Here is an 18325-nt window from a genome sequence, read left to right on the forward strand (position 1 = left end):
TGACACCCAAAGGAAGTGTACTTTGATTCAACTTTATTTTTTCCTTTTCCACTTTTGTTATAAAAAGTCACCATCATGTATCCAAGTAAAACACTGGACCATCATACAGCAATAGCAATGCAATTGCAACAATTACTGGGCTGAAGCAAAAAAGAGAGGTTGGGTAAGACAGTAAAAAGGCAACACTCACAAAAGCATTGACAAAAAGAAAACACTTTCCCTCTATGATTTCTTTCTGGATGTTTAGTCTATGTACACACACTGCATGAGTGTTTGTATTTTCAACGGATTGAGAAGGTGAACTGAGCAAGGCACCAGGTGGTGGTGGGTGCGGTCAGTACATGTCTCGAAGTCCCATGTTTCCACGGTGAGTGGTGGAGCCGTGAGCCACGGTGACACTGTAACAGTACAGCAGGTCTGTCAGCCACTGCTCTCTGGTCTCCCCCCGTGAGTACCTCTGCAACACACACACACACACACACACAAAGTGACATTAGGTGAACAGTCTCCATGGGGGTTAAAGGAAGCAGTCGTCATACTTCCGTCAAAATTGTATACAACATTACAACCCATCACTCTTTTTTCTTTCAAAATAAAAGAGTGCTGTGTTTACCGTGAGGTCTTGTATAATGTGCTGCAGCAGAGCGGCATTGGCCATCAGGTGGTTGCGGAGTGGTGTGTGCTGCAGCAGCATCGACAGGATCTGTCCCAGCTGTGGCAGCTCCTCCTCGCACAGATCACCGACACGCAGAGACTGCAGGACCATCCGCAGCAGGCGGGGAATGGTGCTCAGCGCTGATACACACGCACCCCATATTGCCTCCCTGTGGCACAGAAGACACAATCTTTCCTCAACACACCTGTCAAAGATCTTTACTTTCTTGCCTGACAAAAGCAAACAGCGGTGCCCAGTTTGTGTGTTTTTTAAAGCTGAAATGCCATTACAGGGATTTATATTTCATATGAACAATAATTATACCCATAGATTAGGATTAGACTGATTTATGAGTTTATGATTGTATCAGGCCAATATCTGACTTTTTATGAATATCAGATATTGGCAGATACATGTCTTCCCTTTTTGATATGAAAGAGGGTTGTTTTTAAGAAGATTTTGTAATATATTTCAATATCTCATCTTTTTGTTAAAAGCATTTCAGTAAACAGATTTACTCTAGTAATAGTTTGTTTATTTTTTGCAGAGTAATTTGCACATTTAACATTACTATGAGGCACAAAATATATCACATGATCTTGTCAACATAGGGGTTATATACTAGTGGAACTGTGTCAGTTGTGCTTCTCATAAAGTCACACTTTTGTCAACCCTTTCATGTTCAAAGATTTATTCAATTTTATGATGAGCCCATACTTGGATGGTTTAGTGAGAAAGGGGACCATTTGGAGGACAAATATGACAATTTTCCTACAGGGATCAGTGCAATATAACACTTATTCAACACACACCTTTTGTGGTTGGTGTCGGACGGAGCCTCCTGCTGCAGGGTGATAAGCAGAGCCAACAGGCTGAGGCAGCACTGGGACAGGAAGCGCAGCACAGGATCAATGGGTAGGATGGACAGGTCCAGTAGTCTGGCCACTGCTCTCAGCAGCCCTGCTGCCATACTGTCAGGCACCACCCCTAACCTGGTCTGAGACACATGCATTTTATGCTAAGTCAGTTCCAATCTAATAAAGGTACAACAAATAAGAGCTAGAACTAATGAATTAAAGATGGAAATCTCAAAGTGCCATCTCCTTAATGAAAACTATTTCTTACCAGATATTTGCAAATGCCATTTTGCAAAATGTCAAAGCACTGAGACTGTGAGCCCAGAGTTTCCAAACAGTGGCAGACCTCCTATGGATGAGACACAGTTGTATCAGCATGAATAATTTCACAGGCTCAGTTAGAGGAGGGTGCAAGCCATATTGCACCAACCAGCCTCAAACAGATACGCTTTTCTCTTCCCATCACTTAATTAAATTTATACATGGGATTTCCTGTGTTTAAGATTCCTTCATTGATATACTGTGGCCAAATCAACTGTGATGGAGCGTTCTAATTCTAGCAATGCAATGTGACCACAACCTCTATGAAAAGGGTGCTTTGTGCTTTTGTTTGGGAGATTTTGGTAGCTTTCTCGTCAGATTTCTGTTGAAATATTTCAACTCTGTCCAACAGGCTAGACAATTGTATTTCTAAAAAAGCCCAGAGGAAGAAATACACTGTTTGTGATGGTCTTATGGGGCAACTGTTGACGTGTTTCCCTGAGGCCTACAAAAGTTAAAACCATTTCAACGTCACATATGCTGTGTTTAAAGCAGAGAAATTGTGGAATATTATGAAGGGGGTTAATGTGGGCATTAGAGACCTCAACCCAAACTGCGCTGTTCTTCCCAAGACCCTCCATTTCCAGAGGTGACAGTGTCCAGAGCCATATCAGGTAATGAGAGCTGATCCATCAGAGAATTGGACAATCTTTTCAAACAATGTTATACAAGCCAAAACAATAGCAGGAGGGTGAAATTAAACAGTAGTAATGGTATTACTGGGAGACAGAATTAAGGAGCAAATGAATGAGAGCCGCCCCTCTACCTCAATCAGCTTTAACTGGCATTCATCAGACAAACCACATTACTGCTATGCACCAACTAAGCCTTACAACATCCAACACACAAACGTGAAAATATATATTCATACACCCCCACCACAGTACACAAGCAGTGTGTAGCCTCCACTGCTTGTCAGGAAGTACTAAAAAATAAATTAACAGTCTCTAAATTTCTCACTTGCCAAAATGGGTTTAAGATGAGAGAAGGCGGCCCTCACAGCATCAACTTTGAGAAGGTGAAAAATAACGCCAAACTTTCCCTCATTAATTTCAAATCAAAATCAAATTTCTCATTAGCTTTTATCAAATTGAGGGGTGTGTGTGCATCCTGAAGTGCTGAAGTGTGTGTGAACCAGTGTGTGCCAGAACCGTGCACCTGTTGGCATTCTCCCCATCATTAAAAACAATCCCGTCTCATTAGCTGAATCAGAGTTGACACAGTCCGTCCCTTAATGCCGTCCCACCTGCCACCCTGTGCCCCCCCCCACCTCCTTCCCGCCACTTGCCTGTGATTGACTCAGACAGGGAGATGAGAGAGGCAGGATCTGAGGCCTTAATTGAGGAGCTGAATTAGTGATTATAACCCCCACTTTCACACACACACACACACACACACACACACACTCGCTCACTCACACACACTTGCCCCAGGGCACAGTTACGTTAACGGAAATTTCTGTGCAGAAATGTCACACTCCCATCATATGCCATGGGCTCTCATTAGCATTTCTGCGTATCCGTTGTGCCCGATAACCACGCATCTCCAACCTGCGCAACGCGATAAAGGTTCCCCTCTCAGCCGGAGTGCCACGATAAAGCTTCCCCCTCTGAGCTCTACGTGAAAGAGAGAGAGACCAGGGGGAACTGAAAGACCAGAGCTGTGTCCAGAATATAAACACTTTTCAATGGTAAAACCTAGTATCTCTGCTTCTCCCATCACCTGCAAGGCCCTGTTCCTTTTAAATTCACTGCTGTGCCACTTCCAAGTGCTGGTGAGCAGCAGAGGTTTTTGGTAAAGGATAAGATGATCCTGAGCTTTGGGTTTCTCACTGGAGGGAGAGTGCAGCCAGTGAACTCACCTCGACAACATCCCAGTGGTGTGTGAACTGCTCCAGGGGGGTGGGGTAGAGGCTGAGGGGCGAGAGAGGGGAGGGGGCCAGGACGCTGTCATCGCCGGCCTCCTGCAGCGTTGCCAGCTCGTCAGCTGAGAACCCAGTCAGGGAGGAGAACAGGAAGCTGATGTAGTCCACGTCTTGCAGAGCCGCTTCCTGGCTCCCGACTGACCAGCCGCTCAGAGACGACCTGAAAAACAATACACCGATCATACAAACATCAGCTTAAAGTCGATATTCAACAGAAAACGACAAAATGATAATTCCGAGCAGCAGAGTTTGTCTTGTAGTATCTGTAACTTACAGAATGAAGGATCGGCTTTTTTAGGCACATAATTTTCATTAATTTCTAAATGAGAGTTTCCTGCGTTACATTATATTCATGAAGTTGTCTTTTGCGTATGTTGTGCTCACGTAACGACACGAAGTGCACGCACGATGATACATTTGATATAATTCTTCCTTGTCCTGAAGGGGGAATAGATCTGTAACAGTAGGAAATGTGTGTGAATAACTGTGTGTTTTGTAAAAAGCCCTGTAGGCACATACAGACAGAACCATTTTCTCAATGTTCCATGACAAGGCTGCATTCCAGCCTCCCAAAGAGCTCTTTGTGTTCTACACATACACACACATCCCATCCCTTCTCATACCACCTCAGCACCAACCCCCCTTCTTCAAGATTTGTATAACACTGCCCTACTGACACAAGAAAAAGGTCACACACACACCCACACACACCCATACGCATGCATGTGCACGGCAGGGTTATGTAAAGGTGGAGGTGTGATGCAGAACATTACCAAACTAAGTTTTTATTGTCACCGATCCGCTTAATTTCAAAGTTACATTCACTTAAACACACACCAGAAAGCACAGGAGCAACCATATAGAAAGGATACTATTATGAAGGTGCAACACTGCCATCCAATGGCTGCAGGCTGCAGTTGTTCCCCTTCAGTCACTGTATTTGTGTGCATGTGTCCGCCACTTATCTACTGCTCTGATCTGCTGCCCTCCCGAAAACCTAAATTGTTTGATTCCATTACATGGCGCATTCCATTATTGTCCGACGTCTCCTCTCTAAGCAGGAGCGACCGATGTCTGTCTCCATACACACACATGCAAGCGCCCACGTCTACAGAGTGAGTTCATGTACCCCGTGCAGGTCCAGGGGTCGTCAAGCTCACCTAAGGTGTACGATACGAATCAGCGAGGCAGCTAGGCCAGCGGAGATTCGCCCAGCAGTGCAGCAGCGGCTCAGATTGGCCAGAAGAGCCTGGGACATCTTGGGTAGGAAGTAGAGCAGCTGCACCAGTCGCTGCTGAGACTCCGCTGGTAGCAGCACCACAACTCCTTCCTGCGGATCTGCACACGCACACACAGACATGCACGCAAACAAGCCACATGTAATTACATAGACGAAACACCCACATTGCCCCCCTGGGGATACATTGCTGAGCTACAGTTCTATCAAGAAAAAGTGGATACCAGGAAATCTAGACCATATTCAGGGTAGTAAAAAAGAAAAAGAGAGACAGGCATAGCCACTATAGCGAGTGATCAGATAATAGTCTGTGTGTGCGTGGTGTTCTGTTGGTCTCTGACGCACATGCTGATGTCAGAAGACCCTCAGACAAAAGGAGTCTTGTGATGGTGAATTGCTGGCTCTGCGGCAGTTTCTATCAGAACTCTGACCCCCCCCTTCCTTACACCCCAGCCCCTCCCCTCCTCCCCCGACACTGTCACACCATCCTAACTATCTGACCGTTCTCCCACCAACTGATATGGATGGGGTTCCACAGCGCTGTGTACTGCTTTCCTCCGGTGGCTGAAATTAAATTGTACAAAGTTGTCTCAGGTGGAAAGCATGGGGCTCTACTGCCCCCTAGGGAAAGCACAGTGCAACTGCAGTCTGTGGCTCACAATTCTGCTGGACGAGTAGCACCCGAGTCTTTCGTAATGTCACCGTTGTCGCCGCCGAATTCTGCTTGTGCATGATGATATAATGCCACTTGTTTTTCTCTCTGTTTTGACTGCCCTGTTTTAGTGGGACACATAGGGAAGAAGAGCTTGCCCTCAGTACATCTTTAAAAAGAATGTTCCTAACTCGTATGCAAGAAGCTGAAAGTGCGCTGTATCTGTCTGTAGCCACTTATGTGTGTTTATTATGTCAAGATAAGATGATTTTCAGATTTCATAGGAAAAGAAATTATTTTATCAAGCTGTCTCAACCCTTAATGAGTCCTCCTCCAGTGTCTGGTTGAGTGCGTTTACCATAGAGCCTGCAGGCATGTGTCTGCAAACCGTTCAGCAGGTCCTTGTTGCCTCGAGACGCGGCAGCCTGGATCGACAGGATGAGTCGGGCAGAGAGAGCCGGGTTTCGGTGACCAAGCTGGGCCAGCTGCACAGGGAGAGCTGCCAGCCATCGACACAGCATCTTACTCCTGCAGAGAGGATGGGAGGACAGGTGACACACAGCAGTGCACGTGAGAAAAGTGTAACCTGACTGGAGTGAGGACAAAGAGATCAAAGGATAGGGATACCTGGATGTTTTAAGTTCAGGAAGCTGTTGTATACCAACATGTCACACTTTGGTTTCATTTCTTAATTTGCTGGTTGGTTTCATCTAAATATTGTTTACATTTAGGCAAGTTACAAAAAACACGTATTTTTTTTTTTTTTTTTTAGATAAATGTACATGGGACTTTTTCATTCATTATTACTTAATTATTATTATAGTTATTACAAGTCCATTCTGAGGAGGAGTCCTTTAATGTGCATATCAAGCACAATAGTAATATTTTCAGCTGCAGTAATTAACAAAATGAAGAAAATATAGACAAATATTGTATATAATAAGTCTCAAATGGTAATTCTGCACAAACAAAAAAATTGCATATGTATACACGCTCAGAGGCCACTTTATCAGGTACATCTGCATCTGCACAATCTAATACAATCCAATACAACTGGTCTGCCATCAAGTTTACTTTTATGATGTCTATAAGGCTCAGGTTTTCTGTTTGTCACAGTAATAGGGGTGTTAATTCAGTTCTATGTTTGGCATTGAGCTCATAGTTAGTGCTGCTGTTGTACTGGACTGCATTTTACTGAGAGGTGTTTCCAATATTCTGTCCCCCTCATTGTATATAAATAGGGAGGACAAAAAAAATCAGAAACACCTCTCAGTATAATGTAGAGACCTCTGCAAACTACAACCTCAGTAATAAACATGTGACTAAATTTACACATTCTCAACAATGTCAACAAAAACTGAACATTATGAACTTTCTTAAAAGGTAGACGTTATGGCAGAGCTATTGCATGGAACTGCATTACACTGTACACATGGACCTAATAAAGTAGCCATTTAATGTGTATACATACATATATGTATAAATATATAAGGAGATACCAATTTGTGACTATGACAACATTTTTTTCACGCAGATGCTGGAAAACAAGATTCTGATCTGTATTTCATATAGCCTGGAACTTCTCTAACAACAAAGAATGAGCTTGTGTTCATACAATGTGCAGCCTCACTTCAAAATAAACTCTGTAATACAACAGTGTGACAGTATAAAAACACCAACACCAAGGCCCCTCCTACAATTTAGGTTTTGATGCATCAACTGCTGATTTAATAACTTTTTTTCTTTTTGAAAAAAAAAAAGGCATGACACATGGAACTGACACGTTTTTTCCCAAATCAACTTAAAGCAAATTACAAATCTGGTATTATAACATGGCTATTACCGTCACAGACAGTAACTCCTATAAGCTGCTTCATGTGTTCATTTAGAAGGATTTGGGAGGCTTCAAGCAGACAAGTAAGTGATGATCTAAAGAGAAATACACCATAACCAAGAATAACAGGGCATTTGAGGCTACTGATACTGCGATGTTTACATTTTTAGTAGCATACAAGAATTATTATCAGAATTACGAACAAAAAATGACTGCACCAACCTGGCAATGTGTGTATGCCCTTGCTCCTGTAGGTAGAGCTTGCTGTAGAAGGACAGCAGCAGCGATCTTGTCTGTAGAGTCAGGTTCCTCTGCTGGTAGTAGACATACACTGCTGCCAACAGGTCCTCTGTCACTGCTGCACACATAAATACACAAAGAGATTACAATTTAAAAATGAAGTCGTCATATTGACTGTCAAAGTCACACCTGGACACCTATACTGAACTAAAATAATCTGCCAGGCATTTTAACATGTAATATGCACTAGTCTGTTACACTTCTTCATGCCTCTGAATTGTGAGTATACTGCATATAACAAATTGCCAAACTGATGACATCATCTTCTACTGTAGAATTTGTGCTTACATAATTAAGGCATCAGACACACACACAGACTGACACTTTCATGAATCCATCACACATGCTTACTTTTGCTCCTCTGTGTGAGCACCATCCTCCACACCGTGCCCAGCAGCATGTGCAGATGTTTGTAGCTCAGCTTTACTTCATTGGCCAGAGTGTCTCGGACAAATGACCTCAAGGGGATCAGCCAGTCGGCATCATTGTCCCGGCCGAGCCCCTGCCTCTGACTGAGGAACACCATGACCTGGCACAGGGTGATGTTCAGGGCTAGAGGCTCCACCGTCTGTCCTGGGACCGCTGCGGTCTGCTTACTCCTGAAGGTGTGACAATGAAGTTTGGGTTCCCACAAAATCACTTTGGGTCACAGAAATTGAATTCATTTTCTATGGTTTGGGTACTACTGTGTCTTACTTTCAAAGCTTTAAAAGGGTACTTTAAATGTAGAGGTACACACAATTGAATAAAAAATTGTATTTTGTCCAAACATTTTCTGACATAAAATAGTTTTCTTGTAAAGTCAAATGAGCCTGGCTTCATTGCATTTGGAAAACAATACACAAATACTATAAATAACAACCAAATACTGTTCTTCACCTCTCACAAAACCTACCTGACAACCTGAAGGATGGAAAGAAGGAAAGAAAGATGCTTGTGACACATAAGGACTTGTGTTCTTTACCTCTTAAGGTCAAGCTTCTTTTTATGTTTGGGTGTGTCTCGTGTGCCATAGGGGAAGTTCTTCATGAAGTGCTGTTTAAAATCTCCCAGGTATTCATTACGGAACCATGCGTCCTAAACAGAGACAGCGCCGTCTGTCAGCTTCTGCACAAACCACTTTCTTTTACAAAAGCACTGTGTGTGTGTTGGTGTGTCTTGCCTCACCAGTGCATCCTGGTCCTCCTTCTGTGGTGCCAACTTTCTGAGCAGCTGCAGAATAGTCAGGACTTGGAACATCACTGACATGGCGTCTGGGGTGAGCAGGTGGGCCCCCTCGCCGCTGTTCCAGGGACAGTCATTGGCACTGGCCTCCACCCACATCTCCAGCAGGAGGGGCACCAGTGTCGCTGCAAAGCTCTGCACAGCCTCAGCTGAGCTCAGCCCCTCACCCACTCCAGCTCCAGAGTCCACCTCTGGCCTGCACAACAAGGGAGAGTGAAAGAATGAAACATAGACAAGTGACCATGTTAAAGGAGCAGTTCACATAAAATTAAAAAAAAAAAAAAAAAAAAAAAAAAAAAACACATTTTTCCACTACCCCTAGTGCAATCTATCTATTTAAATAGTTTCTGAGATTTGGCAAGATTTCCACTCTGCTGCCATCTTCCCAATCTCCTGGCACCCCAATACAATGAGGCTGGATGGATATCGCTTTGTGAAGCTCAAACTATCAAAATTTTGTGAAAAACAGCAACGGCTCTTTGTTCGTTACACCTGTCCACTTCTAATTTGTTCTCTTTAGAGCAGATAGATTCAGTTTTCTGATGTTCTTTGGCAGGAGGTAGTTCCCAACAAAACTCTTTTGGAAATTTTGGCAATTTCAGCTCCAAAAAATAATACCCATTGAGCACCATCATACTGGGGTGAAAGGAAACAGGAAGATTGCTGGGGACTGGAAACTTCACCAAATCACGCAGAAATGATCCAGATGAATAGACTGCACTCAGAGTAAATGGGAAAATAAATATCTATTCTTGTATTTTGGCTGAACTGTTCCTTTAAATAGTGAAATACCAGTTAAATGGTGATGTTCAAGTTAAAATTAATATTTCAGAGCAAACAGGTTTTTGTGAAGTATTATTTCCACATAAAATCCATATGATTCTTTATCTGTTCTGGCAGGATGAGTGTGCAGCAGTTGTACCTGAGTCTGTAGGTGGAGTGTGGAGTGGGTTTGGCCCCAGAGTGTTCATACACCTTGACTCCAGTTTTGCTGTAGGAGAGCTCCTCCCAGTTGAGATCCAGAGGTGTAATCCGCCCCTCTCCACTGGAACCAAACACTCCATCAGATGAGACAGACATATCACCTTCTTCCTCTGGTCTTTCCTCAACTACTGCCTGCAGAAACCGCCCCAGCCTGAAATCGAGAGACATAAAACACAAAGTTAGCATCTGGAGTTCTGGTTTCTCTCAATTCATACTTACCTTATCGGAGAATTTGTGTGTGTGTGGCCCCTGTACCTGAGGAGCACAGTGAGTCGCCACTGCTGGCTGGTCACAGCCCTGGTGGGGTTGACTGACAGAGCCCAGCTCCTCCCCTTGGTCTCCTGAGGCTTTTTGGCTCCTCCACTGGTGCGTCTGTGGGAGATCAACTCCAGAAAATTTGTGAGGAGGATAGCAGGCCGTGCAGCCAGTAGAGCAGGGTAGTGGTCCAGCAACACATCAAGGATCTTCATGGCATCCTCCTGGATGCCAGGCTCAATGTGGGTCATGGCACAGGACAGGTGAGCACTGAGGAGGGGGAAAAACGGAGCCACTCGTTCTGCAGGCACACACTGCGCAATGAACCTGGAGGGAGTGTACAATTTTTGACAGTTTAGCAGTGGGATATGAGAAAGAAACAAAAGGTGCATTTCATGATACTGAACTGTAATAATGCAGTAGGGCTGTTGCTGGTTTCTTCTCACCTGAGCAAACGTGAGGCTGCCATGCGAACATTGCCATCCTTGTCTGTGAAGAGAGCTGCCACCTCAGAAAGCAGGCGAGACAGATGCTGCTCCACCAAGGAAGGATTAAGAGACAGCAGCTCTTTCAAACCCAGCAGGGCGCTCTGTTTCACGTTGGCATTGTAATGGTGAAGCTGGGACAAGAGGTCCTGAGAGAGGAAGAGGAAAATACACAATTTTGTAAACACAGGCCTGTATGTTTGTCTGAGAGACACACCGAGAGAGTAGGTGAGAGCAAGAGCCAGAGAGAGAGTGGGATCTTACGTTGATGCCCAGCTGTCTGTGAGTGGTGGGGCCACTGGTGTCCCTCCTCAGCTGCTCGGACAGATGGATTCCCTTGGTGCGGAAGTTGGTGTTGGTGGCATTATTGGCTTTGGGCTTCGTCTTGCCCACCTTTAACTTGACTTTCTGGAAGTCATCCTGTCTCTTCTTCTTCTTAGCCTTCATCCCTGCAGTGCCTGTGGCAATTGAATGGAATGAGTGTGAAACCACCCTGACTGCTATCCGATCACCACAGGCAAAATACAGCCTATGCATTCAGCGGCACATAACATAAATAAACAAACGCTCTGAATGATCAGGCTGGGTAATTGTTTCATCAAAGGCACAACTGCGTAGCTACACCCATACTAATGTTAGCTAACTAGCCATCTCCCACCCTGTGCAAGTTCAGTATCATATCAAGCAGAATGCAGGGCAATGGATAATTTTACTTGCATCAGTCCAAAGCTTTGGCTACTCACGTCAGTGGTACACAGCACATCAAACATTCATTGAGGTCCGAACACCAGCCAGCTTACAATTTCCAACACACCACACAGAATATTTTGAGTATTCAAGCTCGTGTTGATGAATTGGGTCCTTTGACTCTGTGTGCGCTTGTTTCCTACGCTAGGTGATTATTCAGCGAGCGGGTGTTGCTCGAGGGCTGCGGGTAAACTCGGTGGAAGAAATTGTCCCTGCAAATATCTTGATACACAATGTTAACAAATAAAACAACAACACCACAAAGTTGTCTTAACATATGCCCTGAAAGTACCGCTGTCTCCAATTCTTTATCTCCCAAGTGCCCGCCCAACGCTTTAGGTACGTGCTGGTGTACAAAACAAACGCATCACAAAGTTGTCGTCATAGCTGCCTTGGAAATATTGTCTCTTTTTATGGACTAAACTTGTTAGATTTTTGAGTGAATGTTTTGAAATTCGTTTCTCGTTTCCTTCTCATGTTCACCCTAATTAGAGGGTTTAAAGGCGCGGACAAAAGGGACGTGTTGTTTTTAAACAGGCGATGGCTCCGGTCTAAAAAGGGCCCTTCAACTCACATTCATTGTTTTACCCACAAGCGAGCTAGCTGCACCAGCAGGCCAGTCTCCTGACCTCGGGAATCATCTACTTCTCCAACAAATTCACAGTTTGCAGTCAGTACTATTCCACTGGTAAGCTGGTGAATATCTGTTTACCTTCTACCCAGTTTTGGTGGCTACAATATTTGGTAATTGCATAGTTTTGTCAGTTAGTGCGACGTTAGCAAAACTAAGCTAGTTCAGTAATGCTAACCCCCAAAAAAGTAGAGGACCTCAGGGTGAGAGGCCTTGAAAACGAAACGAAACTAACCGAGTGACCTTAGCAAAGCCAGTGCCTTTTAACCAAACTGTCACAAAACCAAATACCGACCTAGGTGTGGTGTGAGGTTATTTGTTTGTGAGATTATTTGGCGGTATGGGTGATTTTGACGCGATGTGCTGCATCTCTCACAGGTTAGAGATGGAGGTGATGGAAGCTCAGCCGCCTGCGCAACAACCCCCGCAAGCAAAACCGCAAAATGACGGGCAGCCACCCCAGAAGAAGTTTAAAAGCGCCAAGGTAAGAAATTGCTCATTCGCCGTGTTATGACCTCAAGTTTCCAAGGCAGACATAACTAAAGAAATGAAAATAAAAGCCGTCTAGTCTCCAGTCGAGCTCTCCGACACATGCATGACCCTCACATCTGGTACAGTCACGGGGAAGTGTTTCCCTGGTCTGACAGGTCAGGGTGGCTGCTGTGATGCCTGAGGCAGCAGAGACAAGCGGCCAGAGCCTTTGGGCTGTGGATCTGCTGCCAGCCTCTCTGCTCTCACGCCTGCTTGGAACAGCACAAGTGGTTCAGGAGGACCCCACTCTGTGGTTTGGCCTCACAGTTACAGCCTGATATATGTTTCTGTGTTTAAGGAACTTTTCAGCACCAGTATTGCAACACCAGGCACTTTTGCATCACAATGCCAGCATCTTCTATGTGATGATTTCAATCCACATAAAGCTGTCAAATCTTACAGCCCTTCAGATTTGACATTTATGAGCTTTACGCATGACGTAAACTTGGTTCTTCGTAATCAGTGGTTCACTGAACCTTTAGCTAATGGCAGGCTACTCAGTTTTTATTTCTGAGTGCTGCCACTTTTGACAGGTTTGTATATGAAAGCTTGGTTGTGTTTAGGCTTCATCTAGTATCTATACTTCACTCTCTTACTTCCCCTTTCAACATTTATTTAAGGCTGCTGTTGTAGATTCTCATTTAATGAGAATTTGGTTTGATCGCCATAGTACATGATTGTCACAGCATTTACACACTTGTCTTGGTGACATGTCCCTGCTTGATGCAGGGAACAATGAGGATGAGCTAAAATTGCCCCATGGCATCTGAAGCGTGGAGGACAGGGACGAGGAGTTCTCCTCTGTAAAGCATCATCCTGTCACTAATGCCAATATGTGTCTCTCTTCTCCATTTGGGTTTATTCCCGACACTGACAGAGAAAGCAGCCGCAGTATTCTGCTGACATAGGTAAGTCCTGCTACACATGGTACCACTGCCAATGGTGAGAATTGAAGGCTGAGAACTTGATTCCCTGCTTCATTTGACTGCTGATGGGCTGGTGGCATGTTCACCACTCTTGGAAATTCACTCTGTCAGAGGTGGGGGGTTTTGTGGTGCCATCTGTGGATTAAGACTTTAGAGTTCAGTGTTTTTCACCACTGAAAGTGCAAAATATTTTCTAATTGCTTGCTGTAATTAGGTATTACTGTAGATAAATCTTTTTAATGCAGTTCAACAATGAGATTGTTCTACACTATATACTGAACAACTTTAGAAATGCCAACCCACTGACATTGGTAACTTGCCCCTGGCAACCAAGAACTCTTTAAAGTTTTTAATCAGCAGGGCATAATACTGTCAGCCCTGGACTGCTGATTTTTGTTGATGAATACCCTTACTGTTAAGTGCAGTGCACTTTTTGTGCTGGATTATAGCTGTGTGAATGTATATATATTTGTATTTTTTTATTTTTTATTTTTTTTGGTCAAAACTGTTTTTAAACACTGCTGAATGCGGTTTTTTCTGCAGTTGCAGTGCAGTTTTTTTGTTTTGTTTTGTTTTTTCGCTCTGAGGCCTGTACCTGCCTGGCTTTAGTTGAGTGATTATGTGATCAAATACATCATTTTTTAATTTCAGTGAACTCCTCCTTCCCCAGTATTTTAAATGAAACAGGGTTTTAATTGTTCTCCCAGAATTGGACTGCTTCATCGATGTCCACCCAGAGGTCTTGCTTCTGTGGATGAGCACGAGGAGCGGTGTATCATAGGAGCTGGAGTCCTGCAGCCCAGCTGGGGTCTGTGGGGGTTTGCAGAGGACTGCTGTTCCCAATCTTTCCTCTAGGCTTTGAAAGCACATGCGAGGAGTTTGGGTTTCTAACAGTTGTTCAGTTAATATAGGGCTGTGAAATCCATGCCTGATTTTAACAGGCCTACTGGTACTGTAGTTAGTATAAAGCGCAATACATTTGTATCAGTTTGTTTATGATTATCCTCAGCCATTGGCTGTGTGCAGATTAGTTGGTTGAACGTGAACCTCTTGGTCTCGCTTGTCCATCAGTTGTGTACCACTGTAAAGCTAAATTTCAGGGTGAAACTGTTTATACTTTGCTGATTACTGTTGTGTTTTCCCAGTCTTCACAAAAGGGACTTCTATCCAGACCATTGCCTCTCTCACCAAACACTTGAAGGGGGTGACTGAGCCTGTCATAGGTAAGTAAGAGAAGCAGTTCCTCACAAATGTCTACCTCCTCCTCATTCCATGCAGAGCTCCTTAACTAATGATCATCACCTATCCACAGGTCTTCAGTATGTTTGGGAGTACCGCAGCCCCAGTAAATCTGTCCCTCCGCATTACCAGTGTAAACTCTGCACGGTGACCCGCTTACAGCACGATATGTTGGCTCATGTCAAAGGCTGGAAACACAGCTTCAGATATTTGGTGAGTTTGGTGGTTCCTTGGTGTGTTCAGTTCAGTGTTATAGTGTTGTGCTGGAAAACATACCCAAGTGCCTCGTTTTAAACCCTTTCCCACAAAACTGGTACACATTGGGTGAGGTTGTAATATTATACAATTCATTACTTTAAGGCCACATCAGATGCCAGTGTAACATTTCACCTAGCAGCTAACCCCACAGCTTAGATTAGCATTACAAAAGAGATTCTCATCCAGGCCTCCTGTTGAGGTAGCACTTTTATTTTTTATTGTGAATGAAATATTTACAAGTGAATAAGATGTGGCTATTTGCATGGACTATTTAGCCTGTGTGTCTCCCCATAAGGTGTTATGGTAGCTGGTATCTGTACTAAACTCAGAATTTGGATAACAACAACTTTAGTGCAGTTAAATATGGAAATGTTTGTATGTGTGGCAGTGAAGCATTTAAAACTGGTTCCTCATTTTGGTGTGGTGCTCTCATATGTTCAGAAGCGGGTCCATTCTGATAAGGTCACCTGTGAGGAGGAAGAGGCCATCAAAGATCCGGCTTTAAGGAAGAAAATTAAAGAGACTGCAGCCGAGGTGGAAAAGACAGAAGGGAGGGGTCAACTCAAGGTGAGTGTTAGAGGTCAAAGACGAAATCCATGTCCTTCTGTTGATGCACAGTTTTGATATCTATATTCACATACTCTCTTAGAGGCTAATTTACACATTCATGAAAAGCTCTTGCTGATATGACCTATCATCAGTATATTGATCAGAGTATATGAAGTGTCAAAAAAATACAAATACAAACAAATACTCATCAGAGAATTCAAAGGTTTTTTACTTGATAAATGATTATTGACACTATCATTTATTTGTCAATCAAATACTCAGCTAATGGTTGCAGTAGCATCTCATGTGTTGAACAAGTTGTGGGCTTTCTCTTTATTCACACTTTGATTTTGGATTCTGCCTTAAACTAATCCTGTTTGTGGGTTTTAGGTGATCCTCAGGGAACCCTGTGATGTTGCTGCCTTCAAGGGACTCCGTAAGTTACAGTGTCACATTAAATACTGAACTGTGAACGGTTTTGCACATGTGTGTTTGCCATTCTGAGTTGTGTTTCTCTCTTTGGTTTTCCCTTTCTAACACAGGTTCTGCTATTCCTAAGCTGCCTCCACCAGGGCCAGTGATGGGACCAAAGGGCCCAAATTTTGGTATGTTTTTTCAAGCATGTTCTGTTCCACCTGGTATTATGCATTGTAGCCCTTTGCTCAGCATCATCATATGTAATGAGCCTGTCTGCCACAGGTGGCAGGTATTCTGACCCCCAGTTTCCAGGAGAATATCCCCCTCAGGGAGGTCCTTTCACTGATTACCCATTGCGTGAACTTGGGGATCCTGGTATTGGAGGCTACTCTGGCAGGCCGAGTTTCCCTGGACCCGATATGGACATGAGACTGTTTCCAGATGGTCCAGGCCCTCGCCAAAGGGGAGGGGGAGAAGGATTTGGACCAGGTGGTGGAAGAGACGGCTATGGAAGGGGTGGACTATTGGGTGAAAGTCCTGGCAGATGTTATCCTGATGATTTCAGGGGCAGCCAAATGGGAGGTAGCTTAATGGACAGACCAATAGACAGACCGATGGACAGGCCACTGGACAGACCAATGGACAGGCCAATGGACAGACCAATGGACAGACCAGGCTTGATGGGAGCAGCTCCAGAGAATAGCAGTCTACCATCTACGCTGCTCAGTTACCTGGTAGGGGATTTAAAAAAAACAAAAAATAGGCCTCAAGTTTTAAATTTACTCTCATGGAAGTCATTTTTGTCTGTTTGTATATGGCCAAACATTGAGTAACTTTTTGATTGTGTGTGTTTAGGATACCTTCCGGATAGAGAATGAGAATGACGCGCAGATTGTCCTGAAGGTGACGCAGAAATTAACAGACGTGCTCATGGAGTACAGACTGAGGAGTGTATCCGCGGTATGACGCTATATATACAAATCTTCTTCTCAGTACATCTAGAATTTAAACAAGAAGGTCAAAGAATTAAGTCTCATTGTATCCATGTTTTAGTTTCCCCCCTTATAGTTGTAGTTAGTTACATTTGTAGTAACCATTATTACCATGAAATATTATTTATTACTGTTGTCAGTCCTGAGCACTATTCCTCCCTGTTCCCAATCAGGAGCTACTTTGCTTCTAAGGTCTTAGTTGTAAATAAAGTGTATTTTCTTTCACATTTTGTCCCTAACAATTTCATATCTGATTTTGAAGATCTGCCAGCAGTGTGAGCAAAAAATGATTTATTTGTGCATCCAGGCTTGTCATAATCAGGTTGCTTTAAAGAAGTGTAACCAGAGTGGCAGGACGGAGGCATGTGTCTTACTAAAGTTTTCTTTTGTCCTCCAGGGTTCTAGTCTGAGCAGCAGTTTGAACAATTCGTCCATGAGCACCATGGGTTTCTCCTCTACGCCTTCCAGATTGTCAGGCTCAGGAGACCGCTATTCAGGTAGCATCTCAGGTGGATACAGCAAGGCCCTTTGAGCACCAAGTCTCCTCGCCTGTTTCATCTGAAACATAACACAGCTCAGAAATAAGAGTGTTGTGCTTTGACACTGAGAGGAAACCACACATTTGCATTAAGCTGAAAGCCATAGCAGATGCATCTTCATTTCCTCTTCAATGTGCTCAGCTGGTCTTCTCTCTTCTTCGTCTTTCAGGTTCATCAAGGTACTCCGATGGTCCGTCAAGGTTCTACAACTGACAGTCACTTCAGCTCATTTAACACCTCAGCGGTCACATCTTCCCTTCCCGAGTGTCTCATTCTCAAATAGTTCCCAGTCGATGATGTCTGTCCAGAGTCAGGGTAGAATACTTTAAGTCCCCATTGTGTAAATTGTGCTTTCAAGTGTTAAGTTTTTTTTTTTTTTTTTTTTTTTTTTGGTTTTGTTTTGGGTTTTTTTTTTCTTGGCTGTAGCTAAGAACTAGCTTTTTATGTTTTTTGACTTTACGATTCTAACTATGAAAAATAACATCTTACAGCTTGTTTGAGGCATTTTTTCCCACAAACTACTTTTGTGACTTATGCATGCCTTTGTCAAACTTTTAAGTGGTTTCAGTGAATGTACAGTTGTCAAAAGTTCCACTAATCTATTTCTTCTATTAAAATAGATGGAGAATATGACTGTATGTGTGTGTTCTATAGGCAAAATATGCAGTCTGTATGCCTTTACAAAGATGTTTGCATGTAATGGCAGGGTGAGTTCTTCAGAGTGTATCCTGTTCCAGCACAGCAAACACATGACCGAAGCCATATCCC

At 43.7% G+C, this 18325-nt stretch overlaps 2 protein-coding genes across 2 annotated transcripts; one reads left to right on the plus strand and one right to left on the minus strand.

The window, feature by feature from the left end:
• Nucleotides 1–11: 11 nt before the first annotated feature.
• Nucleotides 12–11778, minus strand: tex10 (testis expressed 10). The gene is made up of 16 exons (XM_030072170.1): nucleotides 11472–11778; nucleotides 10993–11186; nucleotides 10690–10877; nucleotides 10244–10570; nucleotides 9927–10139; nucleotides 8948–9200; nucleotides 8745–8857; nucleotides 8132–8379; nucleotides 7703–7838; nucleotides 6005–6174; nucleotides 4918–5095; nucleotides 3695–3917; nucleotides 1781–1861; nucleotides 1468–1652; nucleotides 614–824; nucleotides 12–457 (listed from the first exon to the last, which is right to left on the minus strand). The coding sequence occupies exons 2-16, from the start codon at nucleotides 11173–11175 to the stop codon at nucleotides 335–337; spliced, it is 2832 nt and encodes a 943-aa protein (XP_029928030.1). The 5' UTR covers nucleotides 11176–11186; nucleotides 11472–11778; the 3' UTR covers nucleotides 12–334.
• Nucleotides 11779–12009: 231 nt separating this feature from the next.
• Nucleotides 12010–18190, plus strand: LOC115373675 (uncharacterized). The gene is made up of 12 exons (XM_030072172.1): nucleotides 12010–12163; nucleotides 12485–12590; nucleotides 13515–13545; nucleotides 14709–14786; nucleotides 14876–15015; nucleotides 15502–15627; nucleotides 16000–16045; nucleotides 16152–16214; nucleotides 16309–16760; nucleotides 16882–16986; nucleotides 17416–17515; nucleotides 17727–18190. The coding sequence occupies exons 2-12, from the start codon at nucleotides 12492–12494 to the stop codon at nucleotides 17768–17770; spliced, it is 1284 nt and encodes a 427-aa protein (XP_029928032.1). The 5' UTR covers nucleotides 12010–12163; nucleotides 12485–12491; the 3' UTR covers nucleotides 17771–18190.
• Nucleotides 18191–18325: the final 135 nt, after the last annotated feature.

Source organism: Myripristis murdjan, chromosome 16, assembly GCF_902150065.1.
Source record: "Myripristis murdjan chromosome 16, fMyrMur1.1, whole genome shotgun sequence".
Lineage (NCBI taxonomy): Eukaryota > Metazoa > Chordata > Actinopteri > Holocentriformes > Holocentridae > Myripristis > Myripristis murdjan.

Bases quoted from the DNA above. Each gene is read 5' to 3' on its own strand.
- LOC115373675 (XM_030072172.1), top strand. From the start codon at position 12,492: ATGGAGGTGATGGAAGCTCAGCCGCCTGCGCAACAACCCCCGCAAGCA. The intron at 15,016-15,501 runs GTGAGTTTGGTG...TCATATGTTCAG, and splicing joins AACACAGCTTCAGATATTTG to AAGCGGGTCCATTCTGATAA. The intron at 16,046-16,151 runs GTAAGTTACAGT...TTTCTAACACAG, and splicing joins TGCTGCCTTCAAGGGACTCC to GTTCTGCTATTCCTAAGCTG.
- tex10 (XM_030072170.1), bottom strand. From the start codon at position 11,175: ATGAAGGCTAAGAAGAAGAAGAGACAGGATGACTTCCAGAAAGTCAAG. The intron at 10,571-10,689 runs GTGAGAAGAAAC...CACTCCCTCCAG, and splicing joins GCAGCCTCACGTTTGCTCAG to GTTCATTGCGCAGTGTGTGC. The intron at 9,201-9,926 runs GTACAACTGCTG...CTTGTTGTGCAG, and splicing joins CACTCCACCTACAGACTCAG to GCCAGAGGTGGACTCTGGAG.